Below are 18491 nucleotides of genomic sequence, written 5' to 3' on the forward strand. Positions count from 1 at the left end.
TGTCATAGAATCCTAGAATTGAAAGAAACCTTAGAAGTACTCTAGTCCAATTCCTACATGAAGTATAAGCTCCTCTCTAAAGATACCTCCAACAAGTGGTAGCTTGGCCCTCTGCTTGAATAATTTCAGGGACTGGGAACTCACATCCAAGGCCGAGAACGAGCAATTCTAGCTATACACCTAGGGCAATACATTAATGTTGGAAAAGATAGCAGGACAGGACACAGGTGAAAGTTACAAAGAAACATATTGGCTTGAAGTAAGGAAAAACTTTCTAAAAATTAAAGCTTTCTAAAAGTGGAACAGAGTGCCTTGAGAGGTGGTGGTTTTCCCCTCACTGGAGGTCTTCAAGTAGAGGCTGGATGACCATTTGTCAAGTATGTTACAGTGAGAATTCTTTTTGTGTATAGGTTGTTCCAGATGGCTGCTGAAGTCCCTTCCAATTCTAACATCTGTGATTCTGTGATTAGGATTCTCTGAGGCATTGTGTCCAATTCTGGGTATCACAGTTCAAGAGGAACAAATATGGTTCCCAAGATGGTAACTGACCTAGAAAAAAAAAGTGTTATGTCACGGTTGAGGAAATGAAGAAGCCTGGAAAAGACTTGGTGGAGAAAGGTGGGATGGGGGTAGGGCAGAATAGCTAGCTGTCTTCAAATAACTGAAGGACTGATCCATGGAAGGGGGCAGACTTGAGACTAATGGGTTCAAGTCACAAGAAAACAAGTTTCTGCCTGATATATACACATATGTATACATACATGTGTATGTATATATATGTATACATACCCACATACATATGTGTACATATTTGCATTTGCTAAGCATTTGACTATCCAAATGTGGAGTTGGTTATTTCACAAAATCCCTGTCCCTGAAGTATTTACACAGAAGCTGGATGGGATGTCTTAGAAAAAATTACTTCATCTGATGAGAGGTTAGCCAAGGTGATCTCTAAGCTTCTATGATTACTTTAACTTCATATAATGATGCTATCACAATAGGATGAATTTTATTGTTAAATTAATAGCATATATAGTGGAATGACAGATTTTAGTGAATTAACTTTTAGGTACTGACTGTGTACTGAAATAACTTTAAGTACACTGACTGAAAATATTAGTAGCATTCACTTAGATATTTTTACATTGTTTCATGTCTCTAGCTCCCCCCCACCTCCCTGCTACTTTTCTTCAAATAGGAACTACATAATTGTACTCTTTCTCCTCCTTTCATATGTTGTGAGAACCCTGCTATTAATGCCACTGAAAAGCTGTGTTTCTATTGTGCATTGTCTCAGACAGTATAAATCATTTACTACAAATATAACATTTTTTGAGAGTAAGTAAACCTTAATTTCAAACTGACTTGAGTCTTGAGTTAAAATATTTAGGCTTTTAAATCACACATTTATTAATGAAGTTTTCATAGATTTTTCTTGAAAATTTTCCACAGAACTATTTTTATGCTGTGTAGATTATACTTAATTGATATAACATGCAGATCCTTATAATTATGCTAAATTTTGCTCTTTTAGAGCTAGAGATTAGTATTGTTAAAAACATTTCACACACTGCATTTAGAGGATAATAATATTTTCCATTTCAAAGGCATTTGAACTAGGTGCTTACATGCTTTGTTTGTAACAGTATACTAGTAAAAAAAATTCTCATAATTTCATTCAATAGCAATATATTTCCTATTTTTCATTTGTGAATTTCCCTTTTAAACTTTCTAGTGGCAATCTATGCACTTTGGCATTACTATGAAAAATTAGTGATACTATCATGTTTAAATGATTTGTCTTAAAGAGCTGATCATTCAGGTCTTTCATCTGAAAAGTTCAAATATGATACTTTGAATTTCCTTATAATAAAGACTCAACATTTCTTCCATATTTTACTACTTCAATGGATCTGTGATCCCATGAATGTGTGAATTCATGAATCCCATTAATTGCAGCAGCTTATGGTCAATCCATCTTTTTTTCATCCTCCATGATTCTTCTTCATAGATCAGTTACCAATCCACCTACCTGGCTTTGAATATTTCTTTACATTTCCGTAGTACTAGTAAATCTCTGAATGTGTTTCTTATCCCACACTTCCACATCTACTGAGTGATATCTCTTATTACTACTTCATTTATAGGATTGATCACTGGATATAAGTCACAGCCTTCTTGTACACACCATGTTTCTCTCCATTGTTCTTTGGGTCACCTACAATTTTGATTTTTTTTTTGGATGGTGTTTCAAGATTCACAGTCATAAAGTATTTCTCGGAGAACATTTTAATTGAAGTGATAGGTCTCTGCACTAGGGATTAGCTTACAATAATTAATTAGCATGATTTCCTAAAATCCAATCCTAAGTGTTCTCTTCCTCTTATTCAGTCCTGGACCCAGACATACTTCTAAAGGAACTGGATGAATAGGTCATCCAATTGTATATGTATAGGTTGGTCAAAAGGGCTCTTTTAGTCCCCCTCTTGTCATTTATTTTCACTGGGTAAATTTTTGCAAGAATGGTTAACAATCAAGGTCGATATCTTTGTCTTTTTTCCCCCACTTACTCCTTGATAACTCATTAAAGCCTGTTGATATTGCAAAATGTTTAAATTGCAGGCTTTTTTTTTCTATCTTGCACTAAGTAATGGTCTGACTACAAAGCTGATGCTGATATGGCTCTCAAATCACTAATCAGTAGAAGATTGTTAATTTCATTTTTCCTGATATTGTCTAGTGCTCACCACATAAAGTATTTTCTGTTTCTCCTTGAATAAAGTATACATTCTCTGTAAGTGGCCACTGAGTAGTCTTTAAGCATTTGGCCTCTGTTATATCTCAAATCTGACCCACATGGCCAAAATATTTCTCAACATTCTCCCCTGTGCCCACATCTGCACTGAAGTCACTGAATTATCAAAACATACTTATTTGGTTTGGAGCATTTTATGAAGTTCTTTGTGGCACATTAATCTGCCTATCTGTTGTCTTCCTAACTCACAAAATGGCCAGAAGCTTTCCTGAAAGTCTTTATTTGATTTTATTCATATTACTTCCAGTTGTTTCCAACTTGAGTCGAAATATTGCATACTGGCCCTCCAACACACCCACCTCACTCTTCACACTTCCTCCAAATTTTCTTAGTTTGGTTGAGGGCACTACAAATTCCAGTTACCCCGGTTTGAAACCTCAATCCTCCCTGACTCTTCCTTTCAGTCATTCTTCATAGCCAAACAGTTGTCTTGAACATCACCTCTCCATTTGGTCCTTTCTTTTCTTTCACCTGTTTCCTGGACTATCCCAACAGTGTTTTTGGTATTTTATTTGCTTCCAGTCTTTTTCTCCTCTCCAATCTATCTTCCACAGAGTTACAAATTAGTGTTTCTTACATGTCTGATTAAGTCACTCCCCCCAACCATTAAAAAATATCTTTGGCAGTTCCTTATTACCTCCAGGATAAAACAAGACCCATTCAGTCTGGCACTTACTTTACAACCCTGTTTTCTAGCCAAACTAGACTACTAGCTGTGCCAGAACTCAATATTCCATCTCTCTTCCCCAGCCTTCACCTAGGCAATACTCCTAGTCTGGAATACTCTCCCCCCTCACCTCTGCCTCTTGTTAATTTCCTTAAAAGTTCAGTTCGGAGGGAATGCTTTTTTTTTTTTTTAATACCGAGAGTTATTCTAGCTCTCTTAAATTATTTTCTGTTTACATATCTGCTCAGACTAGATACAATGCGAATACATTGTACACAGTTGAAATACTACAAAATGCTTAGGAGAAGCTTTTTTTCATTGTTTTTTCCTTTATATCCCAGCACCCAACACTTTGCAGGCACTTAAAGCTTGTTATTTACCAAAAATTAACCCTTAAAACTGGGAATGGGTTTTCATAGCATGATGTATTTCTATATTGGGTCAAATGATGACATTCCATCTATCCACTTTTTGATCAGTTCTTGAAGAGTTTACCCCGTGTGTGGAGTATTCCAACGACTTCTCTTCATAACCTGAAAGCTTTCTGGCTGTTTCACTTTCATTAGAGTTATCCCTTCCATTAGAGGCTAGAAAAGGCAAATATCAAATCAAAGTGAAAAAAAAAAGTGAAGTTGAGTTATCTTATCCAAACAATTACTTTTGAATGTTGACCAAATAAGGAGAGGTTGGGCTCTTCAAAAAAAAAAATTAAATCTTTGAAGACTGATTATTTAGGTCTTCTAATAAGTTTAGTGGCAATTGGTAAATAATTAAGGGAAGGTGGGGGTGGGGTGAGTATAGAATAAATCTGTCCTTTATCACTAGTTGTACCGCACTAATTCATTAAGTTTTATAATTAATACACGATTGCCCATTTTGAATGAAGACTCTGAAAAGGCCCAGGAATGGGGACATGGGGAGATTGACGTCAGAGGGCCAAAGCATCATTTGTGCAACTTACACCCCTCACCTCTTTCCCGCCTCCCCCGATTCAGCTCTTGGAGGCAACGCTCTGCAAGAAGACAGCCTTGCAAACAACCAAAAGCCAACTCCACAGGACCTGGCCGACTAAAGTTGTGCTAAACTCGTGGAAAAAGCATCTTAGGCGGCGTCCGTGTGTGTCCATGTTTGGTGCTGGAAACGATAAAAATGGCTTCCAGGCCGGAACTGGGGCTCTTGGGGATTTTTGTTTTTTAAACAAAGTATTTTTGTGGAAAAGGGGAGGGTCGGCCAAGGGGGCTTCCAACTGGGCGGCCCCCTGGGTCCCGCCCCCCCCGCCGGGGGCCTCGCGCGCGGGTGGGCACGTGCATCACTAACGGTCCCGAGGGCCCCCTTCCCCCCCGGGGGGCGGGGCAGGCAGCGAGCCCAGCGCGAGCCCCCGCCTCGGACCCTCGGCGCCGAGGCGAAGCGCCTGCTCCTTCTTTCCCGTCCGCCCTTTGTCTCGCCGCCTTCTCTCCCGCAGTTCCTCCAATCCTTTTAGAATTACTGAGAATGTCTTCACTCCTTTTCCTTTGTTCTCTTCATCCAAAAGAGGAGGGGGGAGCTCGTTCCTCCTTCCAGCCGCCATTTCCACTCCTCCGCCTGACCCGGCCAGGCTGAGGCAGCTACTTCACGCGAGAAATTCCCCGGCGCGCGATCGGCCTCGGGCCGTTATTCGGGGAGAGGGGCGGGAATAGTGCCCGCGCCTCGCCGCGGCTGGCTTTTATGCTCCTTCAGTACCTGCCGCGCCCGAGGAGGAGACCGGGAGGTCATTCGGGTCCCCCCTTCCTCCTGGGGAAAAAGCGTCCCCCTCTCGCGCTGTCTTCTCACCCCACACATGCCCACCAGGTTCCCGCTTACCCGCTCCATCTCTTCTCCTAGTTCCCCCACCTTCTCCTGGCCTCCCCGAACCCGCCCCGTCCCGGGCAAAGCCGGTCTTTTCCCAGCTCGGGCCTGCCTTGGTCCTTTCCTCGTTCAAGAGGCGGGCGGGCGAGCGGCCGCAGCTGCCCTGGAGAGCGCGCGGCGGCGGCGGCGGCGGCGGCGCCGGCGGGGTGAAGGAGGTTGCCATGGTAACCGGCAGCAGCAGCCGCCACAGCAGGGCCGGCCCCAGCCCCAGCCCTAGAGCTCAGTGTGTGGGTGAGAAGCGGCGAGAGCAGCAGCAACAGCAGCGGCGGCGAAGGCTCAGCTTCTGAGCCGCCGCCGAGACCGTGTAAATCGGGAGCTGCCCCGGCTGCAGGATGGAGGACGGATTTTCTAGCTATAGCAGCCTTTATGACACTTCCTCGCTACTCCAGTTCTGCAATGGTAAGGAGACAGGAGCCGGTGAAGAGCAGTGGGGGACTCGTGTGTGTTTGTGTTTGTGTATACAAGCACGCGCGCGGCGGGGGGGTCCCTCTCTGCTTCCCCCGCTCCCCACCCTTCCACACCTCGCGAACCTCTTTCCCCAGATCCCTTGCGGAGCTCGCGCCCCCATCCAACTCTCCCTGCTGCGGTATCCCCCGGCAGGGCGGTAGCTGGGAGAGGACAGAGATCTCTCGGGGATTCTGGCTGCAAACCTGGTCTGGGAGAAAAAAAAAGAGGAAGGGAAGGCAAGCAGGAAGGAGCTTGGAAGCTGTTGCTGCTGCTGCTGCTGGTGGCTGCCGCTGCTTGTTTCTGCTCCAAGACTAGCTTTTCTGGAATGGGAAAAGAGGCACTGAAGGAGGTTAGTGGGAAAGGGAGGAATGCTTCTTGGATGACTCGGGGGAGTCGGTCCAGAGGGCCTCTGTCAGTCCAAAGGGACGGCCATGCTAACCTGTCCCACCCAGGGAAAGAGCAGAAACTTCTTCCCCATTTCTTAGTCAAGTCAGAGGGAAAGTTTAATTTACTTCAGTGGAAAAAGAAATGTTTGTTGCCAAAAGGAAAAAAGAAAGTTTCATTTGGCTCTGGGGGTTTTTAGGAAAAAATCGAAATTTTCTATTAAGACTGTTACTATCCAGCATCCCAACAAGTGACCGCTGGTCATTGTATTTGTGGTGTTATGTGGAACTGCATGAAACAGAGTTCATGACATCCTCTCCAATCCCTCCACGGCCTGTTGAATAACCAGCCACTCCATCCCCCTGACGTGTAAAAGCCACTGCCCACTCACTAAATCTTGTGCATTTGACACGTGTATAGTTTATCCAGTCTCACAAGGGGGGAAGATTCTTATCTGAAGTCTCTCATATACAACTGTCATGAGTGCCTTTAAAAAAAAAAAAAGGATAAATTGCTGGTGATAGTCAGTTCTGTTCTTTGAAATTTCTTCAGTATTAATTCCAAGACTTTTTGGTACTGACAAAAATAAAAATTATAGATACTCAACACTCTGGCATATTTCTTAGCAGTAATTCTTTCAGAGTGTAATTGACACATAGGAAAGCTGAAATAGTGATTTGGAAAATTGGGGGGGATTAATAGAAGAGAAATTTCAAGACCTAATGTTACTGTTTTAACAAGAACATATGCTTTTTGTGTATTTTGTGTATATTTCTTTGGAAACTACTGTTGTAAAAGAGTAGGGAAACAAATCATTTAATATTAACAAAGGATAGATCTAAGAATTAACTACTAACCACACTTCAAACAAACTTACTTTAGTTACATTGTTCTTCATGAAATAACACTTAAGTAAGTTGAGAGTTTATATTAAAAACTTTCTTAATGCGAGAGCAGCATTCAACTGATTTTTGTGCGATAGATTCTATTTGATTCTTAGAAATTATAATTTATTGATAATATGTGTTTTTGAAAAGTGATCCTAGGCTCTTGAAAGATAATTTAATAATGAAAAACATGTTCATAGCACCCTGCATTTTTTCTGGAACATGATGTGTGAAAATTTATACACAAAGAAGTGTCATATTTTCTACATTTGATTTATTGCTTTAGAAATATTTCCCAAAGTGTTTGGTTTCTTTTTTGTTGTTGAGTATGATCCTGTAAACTTTCCTTGAATATGGAGAGCAATGAAAACAAGCCTGAACCCTAGTTTTCTTGGATTAATTTGTTTTATAGTTTTATTTCAGTAAGAGAGAACTTTCTTTTTAGAAAGTAATTTATGGATTAAATTTTGATCTGTTTGTAAGCAATATCATAATAATTTAATCTCTAGATACAATAACAAATATTTTTCTGCATATATATATGTACACATATAATCATACAAGTATATACATAATATTTACCTAAAGGTTACACTTCCATATCGTTCTGGGGAGATTCATTATGATTGCATTTTTTAAAAATGTCTAGCTAATGGGTAACCCAAGTACTTAAGTTGTAAGAAAAATATTTTTGTAAACTTTAAAATGTATTATTATAATTTCTTCCAAAATAGTAAATGAGTGAATGAAAGAAAGATTTCCAGCAAGTCAAGTGAATTATTAATAAGGTATTTATGTAAAGATATCTGCAGGAATTCTACAAGATGAAAAAATATGCAAAAGTTGTGTTCAGTAGTGATAGTCCCCACCTCAATAAGATCACAGAGTTCCATTTAAGGCTGTATGCTGCATAATGTACTAAGCTATTAGTACTGAATTTTCATATTAATAATATGCTACCTCCTAAGTAATTTAAGGGGTTCCTGTTGGCTGTGGAATGGAAGATAAGTTTTTATTTTGTTCTAACTTAATGTCTATTCCAGTACAGATTTCCTATGTGTTTTCAGCCTTAAAAATCTAAGCTTCTTGAGGGAAGTTAATAGTAGTTGACATTTATCTAGGGTTCTCTGGTTCTTAAGGTCATGGAGATAGAAGAGGGAGAAGGGACTTCAGAGGTTATTTGGTCAAACCTCTTCATTTTACAAAAGATGAAATTGAGTCTCAGAGAGGTTGTCATTTGCCCTGAATCATATGGTAGAGACAATCATGTAGGTAGAAAGTGTCAGCTGGGATTGGAACACAGGTTCCCTTGATTAGCTTGATGATGAAGTAGATACTTGAGTGCCAGGCCTGGAGTCAGGAAGACTCATCTTTCTGAGTTCAAATGTGACCTCAGACATTTACTAACTCTGTGACCCTGGGCAAGTCACTTAACCCTTTTTACCTCAGTTTCCTCATCTGTTGAATGAGCTGGAGAAGGAAATGGCAAACCACTCCAGTATCTGTCAAGAAAACTCCAAATGAGGTAACAAAAGAGTCAGACAGGACTGAACAACAGGTTGTTTCCTTAGCAGACATAAATAAGTTCCTTGATACCAATCATAAATTATTTATCTATGAAATTTTGTGACTTTTTAATTTATTGACCAATTAAAAGATTTACCACATAAACTGAAAATATATACTTTCTTTTCTATGATGAGACTGTTATAGCTTTTCATATGATCTGTAAAAATATAGCTAGAAAATAACACTTGTGTACTTTCAGGTAAGAAGGAAGTTTTGCTGTCATCAATATGCAAGCACAGAGACAGTATGTCATAGTAAACAGCTTATCTTGAACCCAGGAAGACCTATGTTCAAGTCCTTCTTTTGAAACTTACCATGTTATCTTGGGCAAATCATTTAACCTCTCAGTGCTCTCTGTGCAGCTCTCTAAGACACCAAGTTTCAGAGAAGGGACTAACTTACATTGGTAGAGGATGTTTCCTCATCCTGGAGTTTCCTATACCAATGAAATCACTGGTCCAGTCCCTATCTTTAATATGCTAGCATACTAATTGGGCAGTGTGACTTAGAACATAACAATGAGGTGAGTTATTATTCTTGAGAATTTTAAAAAATCTTTTTCAGTATTTTATTTTTCCCAATTACACATAAAACAATTTTATCATTCTTTTTTTTTTCCAAATTTTGAGTTCTAAATCTCCTTCTCTCCCCTTCTCCCCATTGAGAAGGCAAGCAATTTGATGTAGGTTATACATGTGTAGTCGTGCAAAATGCCTTTCCATGTAAGTCATTCTGTGAAAAAAAGACAATAAAAGAAAAATAAAGAAAGTGAAGAAAAAGTATCTTTGATCTACATTCAAGCACTACCATTTTTTTTTCTGGAGATGGACAGCACCTTTCATCAGAAGTCCTACAGAATTATCTTGAATCATTGTATTGCTGAGAATAGCTAAGTTATTCACAGTAGATCATCATATAATATTATTGTTACGGTATACAATGTTCTCCTGATTCTGCTCATTTCACTTTGCATCAGTTCACGTAAGTCTTTCCATCTTTTTCTGAGAGCATCGTGCTCATAATTTCTTAAAGCACAATAGTATTCCATCACAATCATATACAACAACTTGTTCGGCCATTCACCAATTGATGGTCATCCCCTCAATTTCCATTTTTTTGCCACCACTTAAGAGCTGCGTGTAGCTCCCCAAAATATTTTTGTACACATAGATCCTTTTCATTTTTCTTTTATGTCTTTGGGATACAGACCTAGTTAGTACTATTGCTTGGTCAAAGGATATATACATGGTTTTATAGCCCTTTGGCCGTAATTAACAAATTGCTCTCCAGAAGGGTTGAATTAGTACACAACTTCAACGGTAGTACACTAATGTTTTAATCTCCAACATTTGTCATTTTCCTTTTCTGTCATATTAGCTGGTCTAACAGATGTGAGGTAGTAGCTCAGAGTTGTTCTAATTTGCATTTTTTTATATGACTGTAGATAGCTTTGATTACTTTGTATTGCTTCATTCTTATGGTTCCTCCCATTAGTTCTAATTGTTCTTTACATCATGAATAATGGGAAAATATGCTTAACATGATGTATATGTAGAGCTTATGTGAGATCGTAGGCTGTTGGGGAGGGGAGGGGAAAAATGGGAGGGGGAGAAAATTTAAAACTAAAAATCTTATGGAAGTGAATGTTGAGAACTAAAAATAAATAAATTAAGAAAAATAAAAAAATAAAAATAAAAACTGCTATTTATATAGGTTAAAAAAAAAAAGAAAACTACCTGTTCATATCCTTTGACCATTATCAATTGAGGTATGGTTCTTATTTCTATAGATTTGACTCATTTTTCTATATGTTTGAGAAATGAAGTCTGTATCAGAGAAACTCACTGTAAAAATTTTTTTCAAAGTAATGATTACCGACTATGTGTTTCCCTCCATCCTATTTTCCTCATTTATCCTACTCACTTTCTCTGCTTTTATCCTCTTTATTCTCAATAATGTTTTGCTTCTGACTTTTACCTTCCAAAACTGCCCTCCCTTCTGTCAGCTTTTCCCCCTTCTCTTATCCCTTTCCCTTCCTACTTTCCTGTAATGTAAGATAGATTTCTACACCCAACTGAATGTGTATATTAGTCCCTCTTTGAGCCAGTTCCTATGAGAGTAAGGTGCGTGCTCCCCTCCCTGCTTTTCCCATTTCCCTCTCCACTGTAAAATCTCATTTAGGCATCTTTTATGTCAGATAATTTATCCAATTCTACCTCTCCCTTTCCCCTTCTCCCAGTGCTTTCTTCTTCCTCACCCCTTAATTTTATTTTTTTAGGTAATCATACCATCACATTCAACTTATACCTCTGCTTTCTGTCTATGTATACTCCTTCTAAATGCCCTAATAATGAGAGAGTTTTTAGGAGTTATAAATATCATTTTCCCATGTAGGAATATAAACAGTTTAACCTTATCAAATCCCTTATAATTTCTCTTTTTGATTATTTATGATTACTCTTTTTACTTTTCTATGCTTCTTTTGCATCTTATGTTTGAAAGTCAAATTTTCTATTCAGCTGTGATCTTTTCTTCAGGAATGTTTGAAAGTCCTCTATTTCATTGAATGTCTATTTTTTCCCCTGAAGGATCATACTCAGTTTTACTGGGTAGGTGATTCTTGGTTGTAATCCTAGTTCTTTTACCCTCTGGAATATCATATTCCAAGTCCTCTGATCCTTTAATGTAGAAGCTGCAAAGTCTTGTGTTATCCTGACTGGCTCCACGATATGTGAATTGTTTCTTTTTGGCTGCTTGCAGTATTTACTCCTTGATCTGGGAAGTCTGGAATTTGGCTACAATATTCCTGGGAGTTTTCATTTTGGAATCTCTTTTAGGAGGTGATTGGTGGATTCTTTCAATTGCTATTTTACCCTTTGGTTCTAGAATATCAGGGCAGTTTTCCTTAATAATTCCTTGAAAGATGATGTCTAGGCTCTTTTTTTGATCATGACTTTCAGATAGTCCAATAATTCTTAAATTATCTCTCCTAGATCTATTTTCCAGGTCAGTTGTTTTTCCAATGAGATATTTCACATTTTCTTCTATTTTTTTTTCATTCTTTTGATTTTTTTTATTTCTTGATGTCTCATACAGTCATTAGCTCCCACTTGCCCAATTCTAACTTTTAAGGAATTATTTTCTTTAGTGAGCTTTTGTATCTCCTTTTCCATTTGGCCAAGTCTGCTTGATTTTTGTATATCTTTTTCCATTTGACCAATTCTGCTTTTCTTTTTTTCTTATTTTTTTTTTAGTTTTATACTTCAGATTATTTTCTTTTTTTCCCCAATTATGTGTAAAGATAGTTTTTGACATTCATTTTTGTTAGATTTTGAGTTCTAAATTGTTCTCCCTCTCTCCCTTCCCTTCCCCCTCCCCAAGACAACAGGCAATCTCATTTAGGTTGTACATGTACAATCATGAAACGTATTCCCACGTTAGTCATGTTGTCAAAGGAAAATCAGAATAAAAGGGGAAAACCATGAGAAAGAAAAAAAAACAAAAAACAACAAAAAAAGTGTAAATAGTATGCTTTGATCTGTATTCAAACTCCATAGTTCTTTCTTTGGATGTTGTTTGGAAATAAATAACATTTTCCATCATGAGTCTTTTGGAGTTGTCTTTGATTATTGTATTGCTGAGAAGAGCTAAGTCTATTATATCATTATACACTGTTGCTCTTATTGTGTGCATTGTTCTCCTGGTTCTGTTCACTTCACTCAGCATCAGTTCATGTAAGTCTTTCCAGGTTTTTCTGAAATCCGCCTACTCATCATTTCTTATAGGACAATAGTATTCCATTACATTCATATACCACAGCTTGTTCAGCCATTCTCCAACTGATGGGCATTGCCACAATTTCTAATTCTTTGCTACCACAAAAAGAGCTGCTATAAATATTTTTGTATATGTGGGTCCTTTTCTCTTTTTATGACCTCTTTGGGATACAGACTTAATAGTGATATGGGTGGATCAAACGGTATGCACAGTTTTATAGCCCTGTGGGCATAGTTCCAAATTGCTCTCCAGAATGGTTGAATCAGTTCACAACTCCATCAGCAATGCATTAGTGTTCCAGTTTTCCCACATCTTCTCCAATATGTATCATTTTTCTTTTCTGTCATATTAGCCAATCTGATAGGTGTGAGGTGGTACCTCAGAGTTGTTTTAATGTGCATTTCTCTAATCAGTAGTGATTTGGAGCATTTTTTCATATGACTATGGATAGCTTTGATTTGTCTGAAAACTTCCTGTTCATATCCTTTGACCATTTGTCAAATAGGGAATGACTTGTATTCTTTTAAATTTGATTCAGTTCTCTATATATTTTAGAAATGAGGACTTTATCACAACACTGGCTGTAAAATTGTTTCCCAGCTTTCTGCTTCCTTTCTAATCTTGGTTGTATTGTTTGTTTGTTTGTTTTTTGTGCAAAGCCTTTTTAACTTAATGTAATCACAAGAATACATTTTGCATTTCATAATGTTTTCTGTCTCTTGTTTGGTCATAGAAGAATTTATGAATTTTCTTTCTCTGTTTTGGCTCTTCCTGGTTTAGGTATTGACACCATATTTGTGTCATAAAAGGAATTTGGTAGGATTCTGCCTATTTTTTCCAAATAGTTTATATAGTATTGGAATTAATTGTTCTTTTAATGTTTGGTAGAATTTACTTGTAAATTCATCTGGCCTTGGAGATTTTTTCTTAGGGAGTTCATTGATATCTTGTTCAATTTCTTTTTCTAAACTGGGGTTATTTAAGTATTATTTAAGTATTTTATTTCCTCTTCTGTTAATCTGGGCAATTTATAATTTTAATTATATCCACTTTGCATTTCATAATGCTCTCTATCTCTTTTTTGGTCATAAATTTTTCCCTTCTCCATAGATCTGACAGATGAAACATTCTTTGCTCTCCTAATTTGCTTATTGTATCACCCATTATATCTAAATCATGTACCCATTTCAACTTTATCTTGGTATAGGGTGTGAGATGTTGGTCTAATTTCTGCCATACTGTTTTCCAATTTTCCCAGCAGTTTTTGTCAAATAGTGAGTTCTTTGGGTTTATGAAAAAGTAGATTGCTATAGTTATTTACTACTGTGTTTTGTGTACCTAACCTATTTCACTGATCCATTTTATTTCTTAGCCAGTAGCAAATGGTTTTGATGATTGCTGCTTTATAATACAGTTTTAGATCTGGTATCTTTGCATACATTTTTGCATCTTCCTTTGCATTTTATATTTTGTCATTAATTCCCTTGATATACTTAACCTTTTGTTCTTCCAGATGAATTTTGTTATTATTTTTTCTAGCTCTGTAAAATAGTTTTTGGTAGTTCAATTGGTATGGCACTGAATAAGTAAATTAATTTAGGTAGAATTGTCATTTTTATTATATTAGCTCAACCTTCCCATGAATAATTGATATTTTCCAATTGTTTAGATCTGACTTTATTTGTGTGAAAAGCGTTTTGTAATTGTGTTCCTATAGTTCCTAGGTTCGTCTTGGCAGGTAGACTCCCAAATATTTTATAATGTCTACAGTTATTTTAAATGGAATTTCTCTATCTCATTGCTGGGCTTTGTTGGTAATATGTAGAAATGCTGATGATTTGTGTGGGTTTATTTTATATCCCACAAATTTGCTAAAGTTGTTAATTTTTTCAAGTAGTTTTTTAGTTGATTCTTTTGGATTCTCTAAATATACTATCATAACATCCACAAAGAATGATAGTTTTATGTCCTCATTGTCTATTCTAATTTCTTCATTTTCTTTTTCTTCTCCTATTGCTAAAGCTAACATTTCAGGAACAATATTGAATAATAGTGGTGATAATGGGCAGATATCCTTGTCTTACCCCTGATCTTACTGCTAATACTTCTAGTTTATCCCCATTACAGGTAATGCTTGCTGATAGTTTTAGATAGATACTGTTTATCATTTCTTGAAAGATGCTATCCAGGCTCTTTTTTGATCATGGCTTTCAGGTAGTCCAATAATTTTTAAATGATCTCTCCTGAATCTGTTTTCCAGGTCAGTTGTTTTTTCTAATGAGGTATTTTACATTTTCTTCTATTTTTTCATTCTTTGGATTTTATTTGACTGATTCTTGATATTTCATAGAGTCGTTAGCTTCCCCTTGCCCACTTCTGATTTTAGGGAATTATTTTCTCCAGTTAGGATTTTTACCACCTTTTTCATTTGATCAATTCTGCTTCTAAAGGAGTTGTTTTCTTCAGTGGATTTTTTCCATTTGGCCATTTCTGTTTTTTAAGAAGTTGTTTTCTTCAGTCAATTTTTGTGCTTCCTTCTCCAAAATGTTTGCTCTTTCTTTCATAATTCTCCTACATAACTCTTATTTATTTTCCCAGTTTTTCTTCTACCTCTCTTACTTGATTTTTAAAATTCTTTTTGAGCTCTTCCAAGTGGACTTTTTGGTCTTAAGACCAATTCATATACCTTTTGAGACTTTACATGTAGGTATTTTGACATTGTTGTCCTCTTCTGATTTTGTCTTTTGATCTTTGCTGTCGCTGTAGTAACTTTCTATGGTTAGGGCTATTTTTGACTTTTTTTGCTCACTTTAAAAAGTTGAGCTCTGCTCATGGGGCACAAGGGGCATTGTCCCAAGCTTTGTTTCTGGGGTCCAGGGGCCTGGTCAGTGGCTTTCCACGATAGGGCCTCAGGTGCTTGCAGCTTGCTCACTGTGCTGGAGTGGCCCAACCTAGTTGCACCATTGTGCCTGGGTTCTAGGGTTGGCAATTTGCCTTCTGCACCAGGGCTGGAGACCTCACAGATGGCCTGCTGTGCCACTAGCCTGCTGAGCCAGGATCAAGGGGCCATGGATGCTGATCTGTGTGGTGGTTAAGAACCTTCTGTTGTCTTGCCTGGACTCTGTCTGCATTGGGCTGCATTCTGTTGTTGTTTTTTGTTTTTTTTTTAGGAAAGACAGACCTTTCCTAAAGTCCTTCTAAGTTATCTCAAGCTGGAAAAGTGTTTCACTTCATCTTTTTGTGGGTTCTGTCATTTCCAAATCCGTTTAGAAGCTTGGTTTAATGTTGTTTCCAAGGTAAACTGGGGAGAGCTTAGGCAACTTCTTGACTTCTCTCTGCCATCTTGGCTTTGCCTCCAATTCTGCTTTTCAAGGCATTCTTCTTTGCATTGGATTTTTGTGCCTCTTTTACCATTTGGTCTATTCTGTCTTTTAAGGTATTATTTTCTTCAGTATTTTTTGTGCCTCCTTTACCAAGATATTGACTCTTTTTTTCATTATTTTCTTGCATCATTCTCATTTACCTTCCCAAATTTTTCCTCTACCTCTCTTACTTGATTTTTAAAATCACTTCCCAGCACTTCTATGGCCTGAGACCAATTCATATTTTTCTTTGAGACTTTGGATGCAGGAATTTTGATTTTGTTGTCTTTTTTCTGAGTGTGTGTTTTAATCTTCCTTGTCACCATGTAACTTTCTGTGGTCAATTTTTTTTTTCTGTTGTTTACTTACTCCCCAGCCTGTTTCTTGACTTTTAACTCTATGCTGAAGTGGAACTCTGCTTCCCAAGTAGAAGGAGCACTGTCCCAAACTTCAGGTTTTTTGTTTTTTTTTGTGCAGCTGTTTTCAGAGGTAATTCTGGGGACCTGTAAGTTGTTGGCTCTTCTATGGTGGTATGACCTAGGGAGAGGTGTGTTTACTACTCTCCTGTACTGTGTACTGGTTTGTGAATGACCACAAGCACTCTTTTCATCCCTGGAAGTGTGACCAGGGTCCCTGTTCCTCTGCTGCTGCATGTTCTGCTGTGCAGGTGCTCCTCTTTGCACTGGTCTAAGACCCAGGACTGGGACCCAAATCCAAATATAGGCAGTGCAATAGAGTCCTGCCCTTAGTGCCAGCAAAGGGACCCCTGTAAATCTCCTTGTGACCCGTTGTTTGATCCCCTTACTGTCAGTAAGCTGAGAGGTCTGGAAACCACCACTGCTGCCATTGATTCAATCACCTTGAGGTCTGCTCTTGTTTTGCTAGGGCACTGGCATGGCTTGCCCTGGGCTGCACTCCTCCCTCACTCTGATGCAACAGACCTTTCCTGCCAACCTTCTAAGTTGGCTTGGGCCGGAAAATTCTTTCACTCTGTCTTTTTGTGGATTCTGCTGCTCTAGAATTTGTCTAGAGTCATTATTTAAAGGTCTTTGGAGGGGTTTGAGGGAGGGCTTAGGTGAGTCCCTGCCTTAACTTCACCATCTTGGCTCCATCTGCAATCATCTTTTCCGAGATTTTTTTTTTTGTTGGACTTGGTGGTTTGTTGAGTAGAAGTACAATCCTGAAATTGACTTAACGCTATTCACAAGGTTTTTGTTTTTGTTTTTGTTCTTCTCCTTTTTAATGATACTGTCAATGCAATTTTATCAGAATATATAACCAGTCCTGTCTCAAAGTAAATCCAAATTGTTTCTGCTTATTATTTGTATATAATGTACATAAGTAACAGTAAATTACAGAAAAATCACTTAAATTCTTTCAATAATAATATATTTAGTGTCTACCATGTGCAAAATCCTGTCCTAGGTTTTGGGGGAGAAGTAATACAAAAATAATTAAGACACCTGAATATAAATGTCTTAATGGAACAGCTGATCTTACATGAAGCTCTGACAAATGCATAAAGCATAGTAATTATATAGCAGAATAGAATATTATAAGATCATAAAAGAAGTAAAAAGTTTTATGTAGGTCCAAGGAAAGAAAGGTAAAAATAGCTAGAAGTTCAGTTTAATATTATTAAGTTCTGATACAGAAATTCCAAGGATGAAACTAGACATGTCTCTGAACATAAAGAGCCCACAGTTTAGTATGAGGAATAAAATATACATACATAACTATAATGCAAATTAGAATATGATAAATTTACTGGAAAGATCCAAAGAGAATAGCATAGGAGATTTGAGTCTTAAAGAATGAATCATTTCTGGCTGGGGGGAGGGGAGGAAAATAAGGTTTCACAAAGGAGGTAGCAGAACTATCTCTTGAAGAAAAGAAGGATTTCGGCAGGAGAGATGAGGGGAGGACAGAAGCCCATTCCAGGAATAGAGGATGACTAGAATAAGATTATAAATAGTTGTCTCTTTTGACTAAAACATAGATTATGTAAAGGGGAGTTGTGTTATATAAAGCTAGGAAGATGCAAAATTCAAGCAAGCTTGGGAAAGGCCTTGAATGCCAGGCTAAAGAATGTATATTTTATTCATCAGGCATTGGGAAGCCATTGAAGTTTTATGAATCTGTGAAGTGATGCGATTAAAGCTATCCATTAAGAAGATTTTTCTGGCTGTGAAGGATGGAATTAAGAAGAGGGTACCTAGAGGCAGTGAGAGACTGGAGGCAGGGAGAATAATTATTAAGCTATTATAATAGTCTGTTCAATATGTAATGAAGTCCTGAACAAGGATGGTGTCAATGACAAAGAAAGAATGGGATAAATGTTTTTGTCAATCAACAAGCATTTATTAAGTTCTAAGCACTATGCTAAGTGCTGGGCATAAAAAAGGGCAAAAACTGGCCCTGTCCTTAGGGAGTATGAGCTGTAATTTGAGAGACAACAGGTAAATAATATATTTTGCATGTATATGTATTATGTATATTATATATTATATATACATATGTATGTAGGTATATGTATGTGTATACCCACACACATATACATACAGTAGTTGGAAAGTAATCTGAGAAGGGAAATCACTAGGAGCTGGAGTGGGGGGACCTACTGCAGAAGATAGGACTTAAGCTGAGTCTTAAAGGAAGCCAGGGGAACAGAGAGACAGAGGTCAGGGAGCTGGGGA

The 18491-nt window shown here is 37.8% G+C and overlaps 1 protein-coding gene across 3 annotated transcripts in view; it reads left to right on the plus strand.

Annotated features, from left to right (window-relative positions):
- Positions 1-18491, plus strand: part of EML1 (EMAP like 1) — a 304970-nt gene that overhangs the window by 83183 nt on the left and 203296 nt on the right. For 2 of the 3 annotated variants that reach the window (XM_027849216.1, XM_027849213.1), the window contains exon 1: positions 5611-5768. The exons of the other annotated variant lie outside the window; for it this stretch is intronic. In XM_027849216.1, the coding sequence (XP_027705017.1) occupies positions 5702-5768 (67 nt within the window). In that variant the 5' untranslated portion in view covers positions 5611-5701. Of the gene's footprint in view, positions 1-5610; positions 5769-18491 lie in introns of those variants that run through there. 3 annotated transcript variants of the gene reach the window in all.

Source organism: Vombatus ursinus, unplaced genomic scaffold (assembly GCF_900497805.2).
Source record: "Vombatus ursinus unplaced genomic scaffold, bare-nosed wombat genome assembly UNPS02007284.1, whole genome shotgun sequence".
NCBI classification, from domain to species: domain Eukaryota; kingdom Metazoa; phylum Chordata; class Mammalia; order Diprotodontia; family Vombatidae; genus Vombatus; species Vombatus ursinus.